Source organism: Capricornis sumatraensis, chromosome 1 (assembly GCF_032405125.1).
Source record: "Capricornis sumatraensis isolate serow.1 chromosome 1, serow.2, whole genome shotgun sequence".
In the NCBI taxonomy this organism is placed as follows: Eukaryota; Metazoa; Chordata; class Mammalia; order Artiodactyla; family Bovidae; genus Capricornis; species Capricornis sumatraensis.
Genome location: NC_091069.1, coordinates 3,083,307 through 3,101,667, shown reverse-complemented (window position 1 = coordinate 3,101,667; position 18,361 = coordinate 3,083,307). Strand labels below are relative to the sequence as shown.

The 18,361-nt window shown below is 62.5% G+C and overlaps 2 protein-coding genes across 2 annotated transcripts in view; both read right to left on the bottom strand.

Moving 5' to 3' along the window:
• Positions 1-393: 393 nt before the first annotated feature.
• INPP5E (inositol polyphosphate-5-phosphatase E) lies at positions 394-8,343 on the bottom strand. Its single transcript, XM_068983874.1, has 10 exons — positions 7,496-8,343; positions 5,056-5,179; positions 3,552-3,649; positions 2,899-3,023; positions 2,690-2,809; positions 2,396-2,503; positions 1,908-2,069; positions 1,695-1,810; positions 1,406-1,542; positions 394-942 (listed from the first exon to the last, which is right to left on the bottom strand). Exons 1-10 carry the CDS (start codon positions 8,341-8,343, stop codon positions 810-812), a joined length of 1,971 nt encoding a protein of 656 aa, XP_068839975.1. The 3' UTR covers positions 394-809.
• A 1,656-nt stretch (positions 8,344-9,999) lies between these two features.
• The window catches only part of SEC16A (SEC16 homolog A, endoplasmic reticulum export factor), a 29,859-nt gene continuing 21,497 nt past the window's right edge, over positions 10,000-18,361 (bottom strand). The window contains exons 22-33 of the mRNA XM_068987078.1: positions 18,265-18,347; positions 17,461-17,592; positions 17,084-17,085; positions 15,545-15,620; positions 15,309-15,365; positions 15,112-15,223; positions 14,579-14,716; positions 14,264-14,340; positions 13,569-13,646; positions 13,044-13,103; positions 12,147-12,224; positions 10,000-11,403 (exon numbers count right to left, since the gene is read on the bottom strand). Coding sequence (XP_068843179.1) covers positions 11,335-11,403; positions 12,147-12,224; positions 13,044-13,103; positions 13,569-13,646; positions 14,264-14,340; positions 14,579-14,716; positions 15,112-15,223; positions 15,309-15,365; positions 15,545-15,620; positions 17,084-17,085; positions 17,461-17,592; positions 18,265-18,347 — 962 coding nt within the window. The 3' untranslated portion in view covers positions 10,000-11,334. The remainder of the gene's footprint in view (positions 11,404-12,146; positions 12,225-13,043; positions 13,104-13,568; positions 13,647-14,263; positions 14,341-14,578; positions 14,717-15,111; positions 15,224-15,308; positions 15,366-15,544; positions 15,621-17,083; positions 17,086-17,460; positions 17,593-18,264; positions 18,348-18,361) is intronic.

Genomic DNA, 18,361 nt, shown 5'->3' with positions numbered 1-18,361 from the left:
GTGCGCGGGTGTAAACAGGACGGGGCCGGGTGAGGCTGAGCTCCCCCCTCAGAGTGACAGCCTGTGCTCGCAAGAGCCTTGCAAGAACAGGTGTGCAAGACTGGTCTTTCTAGGACCCAATCTTTGGCCAGAAGGAGCTTAAGATTCAATATATGCATTTATTTAAAAATATAAATATGGAAAAATAAATAATTTAAAAGACTAGATTGAATGCCCCTAGATTTTCCCACATTCAAAGCCTACGCTTTTTTTTTTTTTAAAGAGGGGGTAAGCCACAAGGCAGTAACGGGCTGTATACCCTTTAAGAAAAGACATCGGTGGGGCGGCCTTGGCCAGCAAAGTGGCGACACCCCGCACTTCCAGCGGCTGCTGAAGTGTGTCCTTTATGCTGCTGCTCTGGGCGGACGTGACCTCAGCAGATGGACCCGACGGCTAGGGGAGGACAGCAAGGCAGTCTGTGGACCTGAGCAGCAGCTGCCCCTCCGGGTTCCCAGCAGCGCACCCTGCCCGCCACTGGGTGCCAGAAGGGCAGCTCTTGATCTGGGTTGTGGCGGGGCGGGGGGGCGGTGCTGCTTCAAACAGTGAACCAGGATGTGCACACGTGATCACCTAACACGCGAGGTTAGGGCGCCTGCCCGCAGGGCCTGCGACCTGCGCTCGGGCAGCCCAGCTTGGTCCTTCTGCCGCTGACGGCCGCCACGGTGCGGGGAGGTCAGGGCCGGGCCCACGCAGCCCAGCCTGAGGGCTCTGCGGAGACACGCTGGTTCCGTTCCGGGAAGAGTCCATCCCTGGGGCTGCCTCAGGAGGCCTCAGGAGATGGTGCAGATGGCGCTGGCGTGCTGACTCTTGAGTGCTTGCTGCCTCTGGATCTCTCTGGAGATGCGTCTCTTGATTCCCAGCAGGTACAGCTCCCGGTCGAACTTGCCGGCGGCTAGCGGGATGCTGGGGAGGAAGGGCCATCAGGAGGGCACTGTCCTCCCGGCCCCCGCACCTGGGTGTCAGCTGCGGGCAGGCGGCATGTGGAAGAGCTGGGCATAGCTGAGGCCTGGGTCCCTGGGGCTGCGCCCAGCCCCGCCAGCCGTGCGCCCACCCGCAGATGTGTGCCGGCAGCCAGGGGATGCTGCCTCCCACCTGTGCCAGGCCAGCCCCTTGGTAGGCCAGCCCACCAGCTGTTTTAGGGGGCATGCGTCTGGGAGGCCTGGCTGGCTCGGGGTGCGGGCAAGGTCCCCACCCTCTCGTGCATTGCTCACCTGACGTTGGCTTCTGACCCACTGCACAGCCACCTCCCCTCGGGGCACCCAGAACCCTGCTCCCCTCGGGGCACTGGGACATGCAGAGACCAGGCTGTGCTCTCAGGCCGCCCCCCTCCTGGGGCCCAGGAGCAGGGGCATCCAAGGGTACTGACTTGTCTCTCCCCGGCCTCACTTTGACCCGGAACAGGCCGTACACGGGGCGGTGGTCGGACGTCCTGACGCCGGGACAGGAGGAGTACTTGATGGGGCAGATGTCGCCCTTGTGGCGGCTCCTGTACAGGATGCGGTCCTGCGGGGGGTCCCGGGGCCAGTTGGTGGTGGGCTGGGCCGGCCTGCTCTCCCCTCGGCTACCCTCCAGCCGAGTCCCCAAACACGGAAGCCCCCAGGAAGCCCGGCCCGTGCTCCACAGGCCCGTGCTCCGCAGCCCCGTGGGCAGCTCACCGTGTAGGACGGGGTCCTCTGCTTGGAGGTGGTGTCATATGAGTCCTTCCCGACGTCGAACTTGTACGACGGCAGGAAGTGGATGTCCGGCTCCTGGAAGCCCTTGAAGATGGACCCTGGGAAGGGGCACGGCCCCAACTTGGTGGCGGCTCGGGGCCAGCGCCACCCCGCCCCTTGAGCCCACCCGGCCGCAGCGGTGCCCTGCCCACTCACCTCTCTGCATCTCGCGGGTGAGCTGGTCGTGCTGCAGCAGAGCTTGCACGCTGGAGCCGAGGTCCTGTTTCAGGATGGCCTCCACAGCCGCGCGCCCCCCGCTCAGGCGGAAGTTGAAGTCCCCAAACCAGAAGACCTCATCGAAGCGGGTGGTGACGTCCGCTGGGGCACGAGTGGCAGGAAAGTGCGTGAGCCCCCCACCCCCGCCGTGTGTCTGCACCCTGACTCCAGGTCAGGACACTCCCCCATACCCCTGGAAGCGGGTGGGAGACCAGGACGCCCTTGGGGCTCAGGGCCAGGGAGCCATGGGGTTGCGGGGGGGTGTCCATAGCTTTCCGGGTTCATGGGGTCACAACTCGGGGAGCCTGGTGCCAGACCTCGCTTCTGGTTGGTGAGCGACTGCAGACTTTTCTGGCCGCCTTGGTTCTCAAGGCTCTAAACATTCCTCTCCATTAGACCACCCAGAGAACGAGGGTAAAGCTGCTCACCAGCGTCAGAGCGGTAGGGGCTCGTGTCCGGCACGTTCTTGGGCAGGGCGAGGCCCTGCACGGTCTTGCTGTAGTCCACCAGCCGCTCGCCCACCTTCCCGTCTCCGGCTGCAAGGACAGCAGGGAGGGGCCTCTCCATAGGCAGGTTTCTGAGCCCAAGTTTTGTGCCTGGGGGTCGGTCCGAGACAGGCCCCCTACCCAGCAAGGTCTAATCACCCAGCATCTGCACCGTGACCTTCCCCTCGAGGGGTCCGGGGCTCACAAGTGAAGCGGGCCTACAGGCGAAGGACTTACAGGTGAAGTGGGACGTGATGAAGAGCAGGGAGGTGCCGAAGAAGGTGAAGCTGACGCCCAGGGCCCCCTTGGTCTTGATCTGGGACACGATGCGAGTGGTCACCGTGGAGCTCTCCACCTCTGTGGGAGGAGCAGGGCTGACCCAGGCCGTTCTGGGGGCCAGCCAGGCTGCCCGCCCCCACCCTGCATGCCCAGCCCGGGGCACCCACCTGAGCAGAACCAGATGAGGTCCCTGCGGATGAGCACGGCCATGTAGAGCGCGCCGTGGGCCGCCGAGTACAGCATGACGTAGTGCGGGCCCAGCGTCTCCTGCAGCCGTGCCTCCCACTCCCGCCTGCGGGGTGGGAGGCGGTCAGAGCCGCACAGCTCGAGGGTGAGCCTGGGTCTCCCCCTGCTGTCTCCGCCATGGCCACGGTCCTCCGCTGACTCCCAGAGGCCAAGAGCAGGAGCCCAGACCCCACCCCGCAGTGTCCGGAGCAGACTGGGCACCTCCACTCTGGCCAGGCCTGTGCCGCGACTCTGCCCCAGTCACCAGCTGAACTGCCCACACAGCCGGGACAGGTGAGCGATGAAGTTTAGGGGCTGAGCTGGGGGCCGTGCTGTGCTGGGTCCCCCTCACTTCTCCCGGAGCAGCTATCTATTTACAAGAAGCTCAGTTGCATTTCTTTAAAACTCTGCGAGTCCCCACTTGAGAAGAAAGCGATCCCGGTTGAGCCCAGGCTTAGACCACAGCTGCTCATGTCTCCCCTCCCACAGGGGTCTCGGGCAAAGGACCGAGACCAGTTCACAGGACCACACTGGAGCGGCGGGTCAGGGACGCAGAGCAGGTGGGGCAGCAGCAGGGGGAGGGCCCTGGCCCTACCTGTCAGAGCAGCCCTCCTGGACGCCCACGACATACAGGTCCTGGGCCAGGTCAGCCTCAGCTGGCAGCAGGAGCTCGTCCAGGTTCGGCGGCAGCTCCTGCAGAAAGGCAGCTTCTGGCAGGGGCTGCAGGGGCCCCACGGTGGGGACTCTGCTGGCCAGGCACCCTTGACCACACACGAGGAGCCGCTGGCCCGGGCAGGCTGCCCACCCCTCCCTTGGCCTGTCCTCACTGGGCCTGTGCCCCATCCCTTGCCGGGGCCCACGCACAGCAACTGTGCTGCCTCCGGCCCCTGGGCCTGGCTGCCCACAAGGGGACCCCCCCCCACACACCTCTGCCCTCACAGCAGCCCAGGGGAGGAAAGTGGGCAGCTGGCCAGCGGTCTCCACTCCCCCACCAGCTGCGGCCCGGGTGCTCTGAGCCCCAGGTGCAGGCTAGGCAGTGGATGGCCCGGGGCTCGCAGTGGACAGCGGAGCCGGCAGCCCCCAGGTGCAGGCTAGGCGGTGGATGGCCCAGGGCTCGCAGTGGACAGCGGAGCCGGCAGCCCCCAGGTGCAGGCTAGGTGGTGGATGGCCCGGGGCTCGCAGTGGACAGCGGAGCCGGCAGCCCCCAGGTGCAGGCTAGGCGGTGGATGGCCCGGGGCTCGCCGTGGACAGCGGAGCTGGCAGCCCGGGCACCCGTCGGCACTCCCACTCAGGTGGTGGTTTTGTGGGGAGGGGCCTGTCCTGAAGCAGCCCCATCCATCACCCTGAAGGATGGTAGCCAGGGACGCGGCCACTTCCGTTCTTTGGACGGGATGTGCTTCGGCGCACACCAGCGACAGAAGGCACTCCAGACAGGGCCAGAGACCCCGCTGGGCATTAGGTCGCCCGCCGTCTGGAGGAAGCCTGTGGCTGGCCCCAGAATCGGAGCCTCCCCCACACAGGGGTGGAGACCCCTAGCTGTGGGAAGGGATCCCCCAGGAGACACGGGGTGGCTAGAGAGAAAGCCCCCACTGGGCTCCCCCAGAAATCAGCGGGCGAACCCTGTGCCTTCTGGCTGTGGTCCCCCAGGGCCCCGGCTCACAGGCGGGGTGGACACGAGCCCCGACCACAGGGATACACGGCGGGAGACAGACCCGGACCAGGGCGTGGACGCCCGCCTGCAGTGTGCATCAGGGCACCCGTGTCCCCACACGCTTGTGGGGATCCAGGAGGCGCTCGCACAAGTGGCCCAGGGCTACTAGAATAGCGGGGCCGCCTGATGGCTGAAGGGTGTGGACACTTGGAGGCCAGGTGGGGCATGGGCTCTCAGCAAATCTCTGCTTCTTCCTCCCAAACTTGCTGTCAACCTAGAACTGCTCTAACACGTACAGTGCCTCTGCAAACTGAAGCATTTGTGCCATGTGAACCAGTGGAGAGGTGGGCAAGAGGCGCTGTGATGGCCCAGGGGCTCCTCTGAGTGCCCCAGGTAAGAATCCAGAAGGAACCCCGCCCCGTCCCGTGTGGGGCTGGCGCCCGCTCACCTTCTGGCCCTGCATGTTCCACGTGGCCACGAACAGGGCCACGCTCCGGTCTGGGAAGTAACGGGCCAGCTCATCCGCCCCCATCAGGGCCCCACTCGCCAGCAGGCTCCCCTCCAGGTAGCTCCTGCGGAGATGGGCCAGACTGAGCTGGGGATCGCAGCAGACGGACCCAGGGAGGGGCTGGGAGCAGGACACACCTCCGGGGCCGGGAGCCCCTTCCCAGAGCTGGAGTGGCCTCAGGACCCTGGGGGGGTAGTGGGGGGAGCACAGCGTGGAGAGCCCCTGGAGTCCAGGGAAACCCGCCGTGTCCATAGCTCTACAGACTCCTGGCCTCCGGAGAGGAAGGGACAGGCAGGTGATGTTTGGGGCTTTTGGGGGGACCCTCTAAGGGCAAGGCTCTGGGAGGGCTGCAGAGGTCGAGGTGGGCTTCTGGACTGTAAGAAGACTTGGAGGGACACGCCCTTCTCTGGGGCTCCGGCCTCCGCCTTGCCGTCCAGCACTGGGAGCTTGTAAAGGCTGCCCGGGATGCCTCTGTCTTCGCAGGTTCAATCCACTGTGGGCTCTCACAGAATAACTCTTGCAAATGGTGCAGAGTCAAACACCGCCACCGACGCCCTGCAAGGACTCTGCCTGCGCGGCTGTGCCCCCGTCTCCACTTAACCCGAGAGCAGCCTCGTGCGTGCCCAAGTGCCAGGGAGACTTCATTTAGGGACAAATCTGAGATTCGTGTAATTTTCACACGTCCACAAAAGACTATTAGTACTGCCTCAGTTTGTTTTTTTTTTCCCTTCCCAACCATGTGAAAACTGTTTCCCTTGGACCCATGACAAGGACTGTGCCCGACTGATCAGGTTCCCCAAGAGAGAGGGGAACGCACAGGCTCAAACATCCAGACTCAACCAGTCCATCCGAAAGGAAATCAGTCCTGAATATTCATTGGAAGGACTGATGCTGAAGCTGAAACTCCAATATTTTGGCCACCTGATGTGAAGAACTGACTCAAGTGAAAAGACCCTGATGCTGGGAAAGATTTAGGGCAGGAGAAGGGGACAACAGAGGATGAGATGGTTGGATGGCATCACTGACTCGATGGATGCGAGTTTGAGTAAATTCCAGGAGTTGGTGATGGACAGGGAGGCCTGGTGTGCTGCAGTCCATGGGGTCGCAAAGAGTCGGACACAACTGAGCGACTGAACTAAACTGGGTCTTAGTCATGGCACGTAGGAGCTTCCATCTTTGCTGTGGTACACGGGACCTTTAGTTATGGCACGCAAGTTCTTCATTGGGGCATGTGGGATTTAGTTCTCTGACCAGGGATTGAACCTGGTCCCCTGGGATTGGTCAAGTCTTAGCCAATTTTGACCACCAGGGAAATCCCCTACACTTTTCAGTGGTTGGGGAAAAGAAGTATCTTTGTGCCGAGGGAAAACGACCTGAAAGTCACATTTTGGCCTCCTTGAACAGAGCGTTCCTTTGTCTTACACACTACACTGCTGTTAGTGTGTGTGGCCTGAGGCTGCTTTTTCGTCCCCACGGCAGAGGTCAACACTTGCCAGAGACTGCGTGGCTCACAGACTCGAAACAATCAGTGGTCTGGGTTGGAGGGGTGTGCCGGGGCCAGTGGGGGCAGGCAGGGAGAGTACAGGATGGCTTCTGCGGCTGTGGCTGCAGCGTGGCCCTGAGCCCAAGCTCCTGGAAACAGCAAGTCAGCAGACAGCCGGTGACTGTGGACGGGTCAGGCTAGAAGCCCCTGGGGACCGGGTCTGGGGTGCCCCAAGGCTCCGGCTCAGGGCAGGGGATTCAGAGCTGGAGATGGGGGTAGCACCTGCCTCCCCTTCAAGATATAAATCAGGCGATAATTGGGACTAACCACTCAAGCCCTGTGAAGCTGGACACCCAGCATCCTCCTTGCCCATGGGGTCGGGGGCCGAGCCCTGCCTGTTAGGAGACCCTGGGGCGCTCCTGAGCGTCAAGGACGGAGGTCGGGCTTCTGCCTGCGCCCCTCCCTGCTGGAGGTGGGGCAGCCTGGCCACGCCCCCGGGGCCCCCAGCCCCATCCAGCTCTGCATCCTGGCAAAGGGCCAGCAGGGGCATGGGGCACGGCCGCCTAACGCAGGCCCTCAGCAAAGGGATCGTGTGGCCATGGGTCCCGGGACACACCTCAGAGCCCTGGGCCCACCTGCACACGCGCACAAAGGGGTGCCCCCGACAAGAGCAAGAAACAGGAAGGAAAACAGGCCCGCCCTGCGTGCAGTGGGGTCTGAGCACCTGACAGGTGCCTGTGGGGCTGAGACGCAGAAGGAAAAGCTGGCGGGTATGGCTGGGAGAGGGGGGTGGTAGGAGACGGCCCACGCACGCTCTCAGGAGAACCTGCCCGCGCGGCTCTCACAGGGCCTCTGAGGGTTCCCCGAGACCCGAGGCCGCCTCCCCCGGGCCCTTACCTGCTCCGGACATCCTTGGCACGGATGGGTGCCAGGAGGCTGAAGGTGGACCTGGACGAGTGAAGGGAGCAGTCGTCGTAGGCCAGGGGGCTCGGGGGCCGGCCAGGGCCCAGGCTGCTGTGCACCCGGAACAGCCTTGCCTGCAGCCGGAGCTTGTAGTCAGTGTGATCCGGGTCCACCTTGTTCGCTGTCCGCAGGCCTTCGGAGGCCACATTGCGGGCCATGGCGGGCAGCGGGCGCGGGGAAAGCAGGCTGGCCAGCCGAGGGGTGCTCCCGGCTGAGGCCCCTTCCCGGTGCAGCAGGTCCAGGGACGTGCTGATCATCCCGGAAAGACAGTTTCCCCACGAGGAGGGCCCCCCGCTGCCTGGGGCCCTGCGAGCCGTGGGGATCTCCTGCAGGGAGGTGCTCAGGCAGGGTGGGGAGCCATTGCGGGCAGGGGTCCCGGGGGCCTCATCCTGCAGGGAGCCCCCCGAGGGGCTGGCCCCATTCCGCACAGTCAGGTCCTCGCGGCTGGTTCGAAAACGCCTCTTCCTCCAGCCCTTCTCATCCAGGGACAGCGCCCGCTCCAGCCTGGGCCTCGGGGGCGGCGGCTTCGGGGTGAAGGGTCTCGCTTGGGCCTGTGGGTCCTTGTTGCTGACTTGCTCTGGGGTATCCGGGGGGAGCTCTGAGCTCCTCTCGGGTCCCCGACGGTCGCCAGCAGCTGGGGACCCCAAGCAGGGGACAGGCTCTTCAACACTGTTCGGAAGCAGTCCCTTGAGCATGCTGCCTTCAGGACGCAGACACCCCTGGACAGTGGGCTGCTGGGAGGCGGTCTCTGAGTGCCCTAAGCTCGCCAACTTGGATGGCATAGTCCGGGGGGCCAGTCCTCAGGGCCGGGGGCAGCCTGGCTGACCCAGGAAATGGCTCCTCTGGGGGCTGCTGCCGACACCCAGGGTCAGGGCCGCGTGCTCAGCCGTGGCTGGGGGGGCGCGGAGCAGAGGCATGGCAGCAGCTCCCCCTCGGGCCTGGGGTGGTCTAGCTCGCACAGGACCAGCTGCTGCATGGCTGGGAGCCCTGAAGGTCCGGAGTCCCCAGAAAGTACCTAAGGGAACACCCTGAGATTAGCCTTCATCACCAGGGCGGTGATGCCACTCAATGATCCTGAAGGACAGCATGGGGCAGGGTGATGGAGCGGACAGGTCATTAAAGGCCCAGCAAGAACAAGCATTTAGACGTCCTGGCCCGCTGGCTCCTCCCAGGAGATGGTGAAAAGTCCAGCATCTTAGGATGGAGGGAAGTACCCCTCTTGCGGGGCAGGGGTGGGTGGGCAGGGGCGCTGCTTCTCACTTGGGGAGCCAGGGGCCCAACTAGCCAAAATTTCCGCCCCAAAGGCGTAGGTGCAGCCTCGGAGGGGGACCCGGCTCGAACCCATTCCCGCCCCACCCCCCCCACCCCCGCCCCCGCCCCGCCGCGCTCCCCGGGGGTCAGACAGCCCTAACTCGCTCACCTGCACGCCCACCACCATCGCTTGGCCCGCAGATCCCGCCCCGAGAGCAGGCGACCCTGAGCAGGTCTGCGCCCCGGCCGCGAAGGCCCCTGACTCAGGACTAGAGTCTGGCCCGGCCGGTTGTGCGCTCCCCAGGTTAACAACCGCCCGGAGCCGCGGGGCTGGGGACGGAGTAGGGGGGACGAGACCCGCGCCCGGGGACCCTGGCGCGCCACGGACCCCCGCGCCCCGCTCCGTGACGGGGAATCCCACAACCCGATCCCGCGCCAGCGACCTGTGCGCCCGGACTCCAACCCCGGGGTCGCCCCGCCCCGTCCGCGAGCCCAGCTCGGGGGTCGTCCCGCCCAAGGCCTCCGCGCTCCAGCCCAGGGGTCACTCGAGGCCTAGGTCGTGCTGGCCCCGTATCCCCGCCTCGGACTTTCTCCAGGACAGACGCCCCCGCCCGGGGTCATCGCGCCCCGCGACCCCACCTCTCGACGCCGCCAGCTCCCCAGCTCCGCGGGCTTCAGCGGCCGCTCCCCGGCAACCGGCGGGCAGGGTGGCCTGGATCCCGGGGCCCGCAGCGGCCACTGGCGGCCGGAGGACCCAAGCGCGTGGTGCGAGAGCCGAGGGCGGAGGGCGGAGGGCGGAGGGCGGAGGGCGCCCTCGGGTGGGCGCCGGGCGCCCTCGGGTGGGCGCCGGGAGTGCCGGCGGCTTCCTTCCCCGGAGCGCAGCTCGCGCCCCGCCCCTCGTCTCCATATTTGACCAATGAGGACCCTCGGGGCCCGGAGCCTAGAAAGCAGAGCGCTACCCTGGTCCCTCTTCACTGTCCTCAGGATGGTTTTCCCGTTAGGCCCGCCCACCGCCCATCGGAGAGGAGCCCCCTTCTCCTGGGGGGGCCCTAGCGGGCGGGTCTGGTGGAGGAACAGAAAGCAGTGGCCCAGGGAGCCTTAGAAGCCCATCAAACCCAGGTCCCCAAAGGCGCCAATAAACAAAGGGAGACAGGATGAAAAGGCTTGAGAGCGCAAAATATTTTATTTAACAATTTGCACTTAGGAAAAATAGCAGCTCCCCCCTCAGAGGAAGCTTCTTGAATCAAAACTCGCCGGCGGTCGACATAGGCAACAGGTAGGGCCACGGGGGGCAGGTCTCAGCCCGGGGGTCGCGCTAGCACTGACCCTGGACACGAGACCGCCCGCCAGTGAGGCGTCACATCTGTGACGCGTCCTGGAAAACCGTTCTGCGGGTCCTTCCGAGACGACCCAGTGGACCCGAGGGCCCTGTGCTGACCCCACCCCACCCCACTCAAGCCAGACACCTGGATTAAAACCCAACAAACCACGTTCCCTGGCGTTCTACAGAAATTATTTCCTAATGATCTTTATAAATATTTAAACTTTTCTTTAGCCCCTTTAGACAGAAGAATGTGAACAGTTTTGAGAACAGTCGATGGAGCCTTAAAGCTGGGTCCGCCAGGAGGTCATTGTCCTGTGCAGGTTCACAGGCTGAGTCAGCAGGTGAGCCACAGACAAGTCCGGGGCCAGAAAGGTCGGATTCTGGAGCTTCAGACAAGAAACAGCTGCAAGCCACTGTCTTCAGGATGTTACCAGCTCCCTAAGCGACACAGCGGTGAGAGGCGGCCGTCAGCTGACAGCGCTGCAATGGCTGGCCACGGGAAGCAGGGCCTGGTGGGTCCATGGAAAAACCCAAACCAAACCCGGAGTCCCTCAGAACAGCTCCATCCCAGCTGACCCCTCTGACTGCTGGAAGCCTCCTGGTCCTGGTGAGGCCACAGGAGACCACGCAGAGCTGGGCACGTCTTGGCTCCAGGAGATAGAACACAGGTCAGAAGCGAGGGCTGCTCTCAAAACCTAATGGAACTGCTGCTAAAGGAAGCCCAGTTTCCTCTGAGACGAAGCACCCTTCCAGGCTCAGCAACGTGGGGCGGGGGCTGACCTGACCGCCTCTGGGAGCAGGCACGCAGGCGAGCTCCTCGCTGAGTCAAAGGTGCACCGTCTCCTCCTGGCGTCTGAAAGGACCTCTGGGCTCTCTTTGGCAACGATTCCCGGCGAGGTTTTGAGGCCTTAGTTACCGAGAAGCACAATCCTCCTGTAGCCAAGATGCCTCCAGCTTCACTCAGTGTCACCCCCTCAAGTGACTGCAGATGCCGGATCCTTAAGTCACTCCTTTGGGTCTAAGAGTCACTCTTCACCCAGCATCTCAAAGGTGCGGATTAGTGTCGGACACTCCGCAAGTCATTTCGGAGTTGCTGCGTTCACGCCCGTCGGGACAGACTGGAGTCGCAGGCCGTTGGCCTGACCTCGGGGCGGAACAGCCATCTCCCGTCCTGGTGCTACTCCAGGACGCAGCCCTTCTAGCTTAACGCTGGGTACTTCCTCTGGCCGATCCTCCCCGTCCTTGAGCTTCCTGAGGTGGCAGGGGCCTGAAACAACAGGGACAGGACTCAGGTCCGCACGCTGGCCCAGGGGGGCCGCGGAACAAGCAGAACAGACGACGGGTCTCGACAGACAGGTGTGTGCTGTCGTCTCGTGTGCAGCCCAGGCCCGGCTAAGGCAGGGTGGCGGGGTGAGGCTGCGCCCACAGCCGGGTGTCTGAGGAGCCCCGGCGGCGACGGGGGGTGGGGGTGGGGGCAGGGAGCACCTGGGGAGGCTGCATGGTGCACAGGCGTTTACTCTGGGTCCCAGGAAAACCCTAAGCGAAGTCAAAGTCAAGCTTTGTGAAGGCACCAGCAAGGTGAAGATCCAGCAGAGAAGCAGCCCCTCAGCCGTGGAGTGGAGACGCGGCTGGCGGCTGGGAGCAGGGAGGGCGCAGTCGCGGGGGCCCACCCGAGGGAGCCGGAGGCGGGGGACTCTGCCCGGGGAGGGCAGGGAAAGTTTCGAATTCCTAAAGCCAAGACCTCCCCGCAGACCCCCTCCTCTATTGCGTCCCAAGACTGCCCCACCTCCCGTCCACTTTCTCCAGGCCAGAGCCTGGGAGGGAGACAAATGAAAGGAAGCATTTCCGGCCTGAAGGTCACCAGCCACCAGGTGAAGAGGGGCCAAGGTCAGCACGGGAGGGGGTCAGCCCCACCCCAGGGCAGCATCAGCAGGAAACTGATGGGGCACCCAGCCCCCTCCCCCGGGCCCCCCACCCCCAGGTCAGCGCAGAGCCGGGAGACACACTTACTTGTGCAAACTGAGCAGGGTTGTAGAAGGGCACCCCGGCCCCAGGAGGGGCCCCCGCGGGGGTGAGAGCACCAGGAGCCTGGGGAGCACACAGAGGCCGTCTCACCCTCTGACCGAGCACAGCGGCTCGGCTTGTTTGCAAGTAGAAACACTGTTTCTGAGTAGGCTTTATCACACTTTTGAGGGCGCCACAGAAGCAGGTCAAAGGCACTTATTGCAGAACTACGTTTAATTATTTAATGGGGCTCAGAAGACCAGGAAAACCAGGGCATGCACACGCAGCAGTGGGGGAGGGGCGCAGGCACTAGGGATCGCTCCAGGTCGCAGGCGTCCAGCTACAAAATCCAGGGCTCTACTTCACAAACGAACAAGTCCCAGGAAGTCCTTCTGCTGAGCCAAGGGAAAGCTTAGTCCCACAACGCTCGGAAGAGTTGACGTGCTCTTTTATTTCCCATCGAGCCTGACCACAGGACAGCGGCCACCGCCTCACCCTGCCTGGCCTAAAACACTCTCTCCTGCTTGATGAGAAAACAGAACCTGTGACTTCGAAATGAGAGTGTCCTGATCCCAGTTGGCTTATGATGAGCGTGCGTGTACGCACACACACACCCCGTGAAACTACGCCTGTGACTAGTCCTTTGAAAAACTCAGTTCAGAAAGAGCACAACCACAGAACTTGTCCCTTCGCTATGGGCACCCTGGAGTCAGTCTGACCATGGATGTGCCTGGATATTCGACACCACCCTCCGAGAACCTTGAAAGAAAGGAGCACTGCGCCCTCAGGCGTGTGACGGCTGAGTGGCGACAGGTGGCGTCAGGGGCCAGGGGCAGAGTGACTGAGCGGCACAGTGATCTCAGGGGAAGGACAAGCCCCGGGCACACGGCCAGCCACAGGTACCTGGTTAAAATGCTGGCTCACTTCCCGTGATAACGAGCTCAGTGAACTACAGCGCGAAAGCTACGAAACAGCAAGAACACAGACACAGACAAACACCAAAGTCAGCGTGCGCGCCGCTGCTCCAGCTGGCAGCTCAGTCCCAACGAGCTGTGCTGCTGCTAGAGTCGATACAGCTCGACGGGGAGAAAGCCTGCAACTCCTGCTTCACGGACAGCTTTTACAGGAAATGACCCATGTGAGAGGGAGGGTCGCCTAGCCCCAGGCCTTGGGCGGCCTGACCTCACACTGCCTGAGGGACGGAGGGGACCCCTGCTGACGAGCGCTCGCAGCCCTCACTCTGGCCCAAGTTCCCAATGACTCTGCAGACACAAGTGTGCCTTTTTTAGGAAACACAACGCTACTCTGGTTCCTCAGTTTCTCAACTGCCCTTTGGCCACCCGGTAACATCATCTTAGAGAAGCCACTTGGACACCGTGGGCCTCCGAGGCCCAGATTCTCCGCAGACGGGCCCCCAGTGCTGCTTACCTCTCCTTCCTGGGGACCATCAAGTCCAGACGCTGGGAGTTCAGGTCCAGGGAGCGACGCCACTGCAGGCCCGAACACCTGCCGGGACAGGGGGGAGGCTGCTACCAGCAAAGGGGTGAGCCGGGGCGCCCACACGAGGCAGGACCACCCGGGATAGCGGCATGGCCTCCCGGGGGCGCCTTCTGAGGAGCCCTGCAGGTTCTGCACAGACTTGTCACTCCAACCCGCGCCGCAGCCTTACTTCCCGGGCACCTGCACCCATGGCGGCCCCGCGACGGGGCGCCATGACCCCATCCACCGGGCAGCACCCTGAGGCTAAAAGGAGCTGAGTGACCCCGTCCCCTGCCCCCCACCCTCTTTTAGCCTTGCCACACCGCTTGTGGGATCTCAGTTCCCCAACCAAGGACTGAACCCTCACCGCTCAGGGGAAGTACAGGGTCCTAACCACTGGAGCGCCAGTCCCCCCGACCCCAAAACTTTAAATAGCTAAGTAATGGAGAACCAGGGCTGAAATTAAGCTCCATCCAACCTCAGATATCAAACTCTAAATGACTATTTCACACACATAAAGAAACCCTCTATACCATTAAAACGTCAGCAGGACAGTTCCCAGAGAACATGCACGTGGCCGCCTCTCAGGGGAGCTGGAGGCTGACTTCCACTGCCCCCCACGCCCCGCTGTGCGCATGGCTCACCTTGGGATCCGAGGCGGGCTCCGGCCTGGCCAGCCCCTCCCTGCTGGCCGCCTCGGCGGACGGCACCTCCTCTGCATCTGTGTGGAGACGGGGGAGGCCCTCACTGTCCACACAGCCCTGGGGCCTGGGGGACTCGGCCCCAGAGGACACGTGCCACCTGCACACCCTGCGCAAACACGCCTGCAGACAGCACGGCGGGCCTTGCGCTCTGCATCCGCAGCACTCTCCTTGAAAGAGAACCAAGGCCAGGGGACCAGAGGGAGGCCCGAGGTCAGCAGGCCGGGGGCGAACAGCCCGGCTACCCGGGCTGCGTACCTGCGTTTGGGCCCAACAGGTGAGCCGGAATTGGAAGCGGGGCCAGGGGTGCAAAGAGGTCAGTGGGAGCCAGGATCGGCTCGCTCCGCTGGGGGCCCCCCGGGTTCAGAACGTCCACGTAGCGTGCCCTGGTTCCAGCTGTGACACGGAGAGGAAGCAAGGTCACCCCCACGCCATGGCCCCCAGCTCCATTCTCCACATGTCCAGGGAGCATGGGGACCCCACTTCCAGCCCCAGGGAGGCTGGGCCTGATCGGGAGCCTCTCCTGGGGCCTTCTGCTCAGGTGAGGGTCCCACTTTATGCCACGATGCTGCCAGGCTGCCTTTCCGACTGATCAGATCCACCCTGCCCAGGACCACTCACTGCTCTGGAGGACGGCACCCCAACCCCAGACTCATCTTCAGAGAACCAGTCTTCCTCTCGCGGGAGACAAACCATGCCTGACACACATGTGGTCCTTGCCAGGCTCTGGAGTGTCTATAGGACAAATGGACGACCCAGACGACCTCTAACTTTTGGCTGGGCTTTGTTACCTGCTTTTCTAGAATAGATGTTCACAGTGGGTCTGGGGGGCCCTCCGGGACCAGGGTGGGCAGCTTGTGGAGCCTTGGGAAGGGCAGTTGGAGGCGGGGGCGGAGCCTTCTTCTGTGGAAGGAAAGCCCACTTGGAGATCTGCCACCCCACAGCTCCTGCCCCAGGGAGGGCCTCTCCGCCCGGGGTCCCAGCTCACCTCCTCCTCCGGTTCGTTGACGTCCACCCACCGGTTCTTCTTTTCATCCCAGACGATCTGCCGGGGTTGTGAAAAGTAAACAAGAAAACTCAGTAGCATGAGGTGAGCAGACTCAGGCCCCGAGCGCAAGAGGCGTCGGTCCAGGTTCTCCAAGGGCTGAGATGCTCCGTGCAGACAGCTGGACGCCCTGCTGCTGCAGAAGCCCCGGCTCCCCAGGCCCACCTGGCAGGACTCACCGATTTGTTCTTGTCATCTGGCAAGTAAGCTTCCGTCCTTTTCTTCATAGGCAGCCAGCGAGAGAACCAGGATTCGCTGCTCTGAACAGAGAAACCGCCAGAACAAGCCTGAGGTCATGGCGCTGAGAGAAATGAGCCCAGCACAGCAGGGCGGACCCGCGTGAGCCCCAGAGTCAGGGCCTGCAGGCGCCAGGGCCACAGAGAAAGGGAGCAGACGCCCGGCTGGAGGCAGGAGCGGGCCTGACCCCAGCGGAGTCAGAGCTTCAGTGAAGATGACAGCGCCCTGGGGATGGTGGTGGCCGCAGGACAGAACCACACGCTTGGAGGCAGCGGGGGCGGCTAGTGTGACGTGCATTTACCACAATTATAAAAATCGGAGCAGTAATCTGCCTCCTGGAGCTTCTTACACCCAAATGCCAACAACGGGAAGCCTCAGACCATCTCCCCCAGCAGTGGTGACGGCTGGCAAGTCCTTGCAGGCTCCTCAGAACAGGCCCTTGCGCCCCAGACTGGGAGAGGTCAGGTGTCAGGGAGGTTGGCCTCATCCTGCACACGCTGCCCATCACGTCCACCGCAAAGCAGAGCAGCAGCTCCACAGCCCCACCCCCTCAAACCTGCAGCTGACTCCGGGCTGGGTGGGGAGGGGGGTGTCCAGTCACCTGCACGGCTAGCCCACATTTTGAATTAAACTTGTCTTTACTTGCGATACCAGCCGTGGGGGCTTCCCTGGTGGCACAGTGGATAGGAATCTGCCTGCCAACGCGGGGGACGTGGGTTCCATTTCTCATCCGAGAAGATCCCCTGTGCTGTGGAGCAGCTAAACCCAGGAGCCCCGACTACGGAGCCTGCACCCTAGAGCCCGAGGGCCCAGCTACTGAAGCCGAGCACCCTGAAGCCCGTGCTCCGCAACCAGAGAAGCCGCTGCAGGGAGAAGCCTATCCAGCAAAGAGCAGCCTCACCTGCTGCATCTAGAGAGAGCCTGTGTGCAGCGACCCAGACCCACAGCAACCGGAAATAAACAATCCAGAAGAGAGACACCAGCCATTCCAGCAGAGTCTGCTGAGCACTAGACTGAGAACCGTGTTCTCCACAAGCCACCACCAAAGGGGAACAGGCCGCCCAAGGCTGGAGAAAGCGTTTATAACACGCATCTGACAGAACCCGCGTCCACGAGAAAAGGACCACCGCCAACCTGAGGACCCCATAAAGGATGGGAGAAGACCTGAGCAGCCCCCCACAGACAAGGACGGGGTGGGGAAACGAGCACTCGGAAGGGCGCCATGTCATTCCTCATCAGAGTGTCACTGACCCCAGCACGAGGGCCACCGCCACGAGGGCAGAGAATGCAGCCCCAGGGACGTGGGGCCGGGCTCTTGCCTGCTTGGTGCCGGAAGGCCCACCTGGTAAACCAGCGAGGAGGACTGTCCAGCAGCACACTCTAAAGCTGGACACACAGCTGTCCCATGATGCTGGCATATACCCTCAAGAAAGAAGCACGTTCACCACCCCAAGACACAGACAAGACTCACGTGGCTGTACCCCTTATAAACGCAAACTAAAAGCAACTAACGTCCGTTCCTGGGGGAAAGGACGACGGAAGCGTGGTGTGCCCACGATGACACGCTGCACAGCGAGGGCCACTCCTGCACGTGAGCCTCAACCTGAGTGGTGGGGGCAGGCCAGTGCTAACACCAGCCTCCGAGGGGCTGCAGGGGCCCTGGACCCGCAGGCCTCGGGGCGGGCAGCATCCCCCACTCTTGAGCTGGTGGTTCACACGTGGACACAGACAGACATACACCACACACACTTCACTGCACAGACGCTGCCCTTCCAGAACACGCTGGGCTCCATCTTCACACACACGCGGTCTCCTCGCCTAGGCACCCGTCCCCTGCCCGGCTGGGGCTGTGAGTCACCTTCTTCGGCTCCTTGCTCTCCTTCTTGGTGGCCTGGACAGGTCTCTGCACTTCGGGCGCGGGCGTCAGCGGCGCAGGTGGCTGCAGGGCCTGCAGCGGCGCCTCGGAACCCGGCGAGGTCCTTAAGGAGCCCTGGGGGACACACGGGGGCACTGAGGACGGGGCAGTGTGAGAGGCAGACTGGTTTAGAAAGATGCTCACCCGCAGGTTGAGACAATTGTTTCAATACAGTTAAACTGTCACTTTTATTTTCTCAGGGACAGAATATTTTAAAGGTAAAACACACAAGGAGAGTTTCCCAGGACACCAAAAAGAACTGGCTATCTGTAAGAAGCTTCCAGAACACGGCTATAGAAGCGTTGATCCACCGACTCTCCCACCCTTGCTGCTGGGATCACAGCACACAGACAGGGTGCTGTTTAGGTCAAACGCGTCTGATACAGTGACTCTTAACTTCAAGGAAAGCACCACAAGTTTTACAGACCCTAAAAGAGATGCAGAAATCAGAGAATTCTCCATTTCAGAGAGCTTAAAACTGACAAGACAGTTTCATTATAGACGCCTATTTCTCCTCCTTAAAAACTTTCCTTTATACCATTACTTTTCTCCCTATTAACGTTTACAATAGTTCTTCATGTTTTAAGGATTCAAGGTTTCTCTTTATGAAGTTAATTCAAAAAATGACCTCATAAATTTCAGTGCCACTGATCTACTTACAATTTAAGAAACAAGAGTTGAAGTGCTTACTCACTGGGGTTTACAGAAAACAAACAGCATACAAACAAAAACGAAGTGGACAAGTACCACGTTAGCAAAGTTCCCACCAAACTCCTCCTCCCCCGGCTCCGAAAGCGAGCTTCTGCCGGGCGTCTCCTGCGGCACCGCCCCTGCCAAGGGAAGC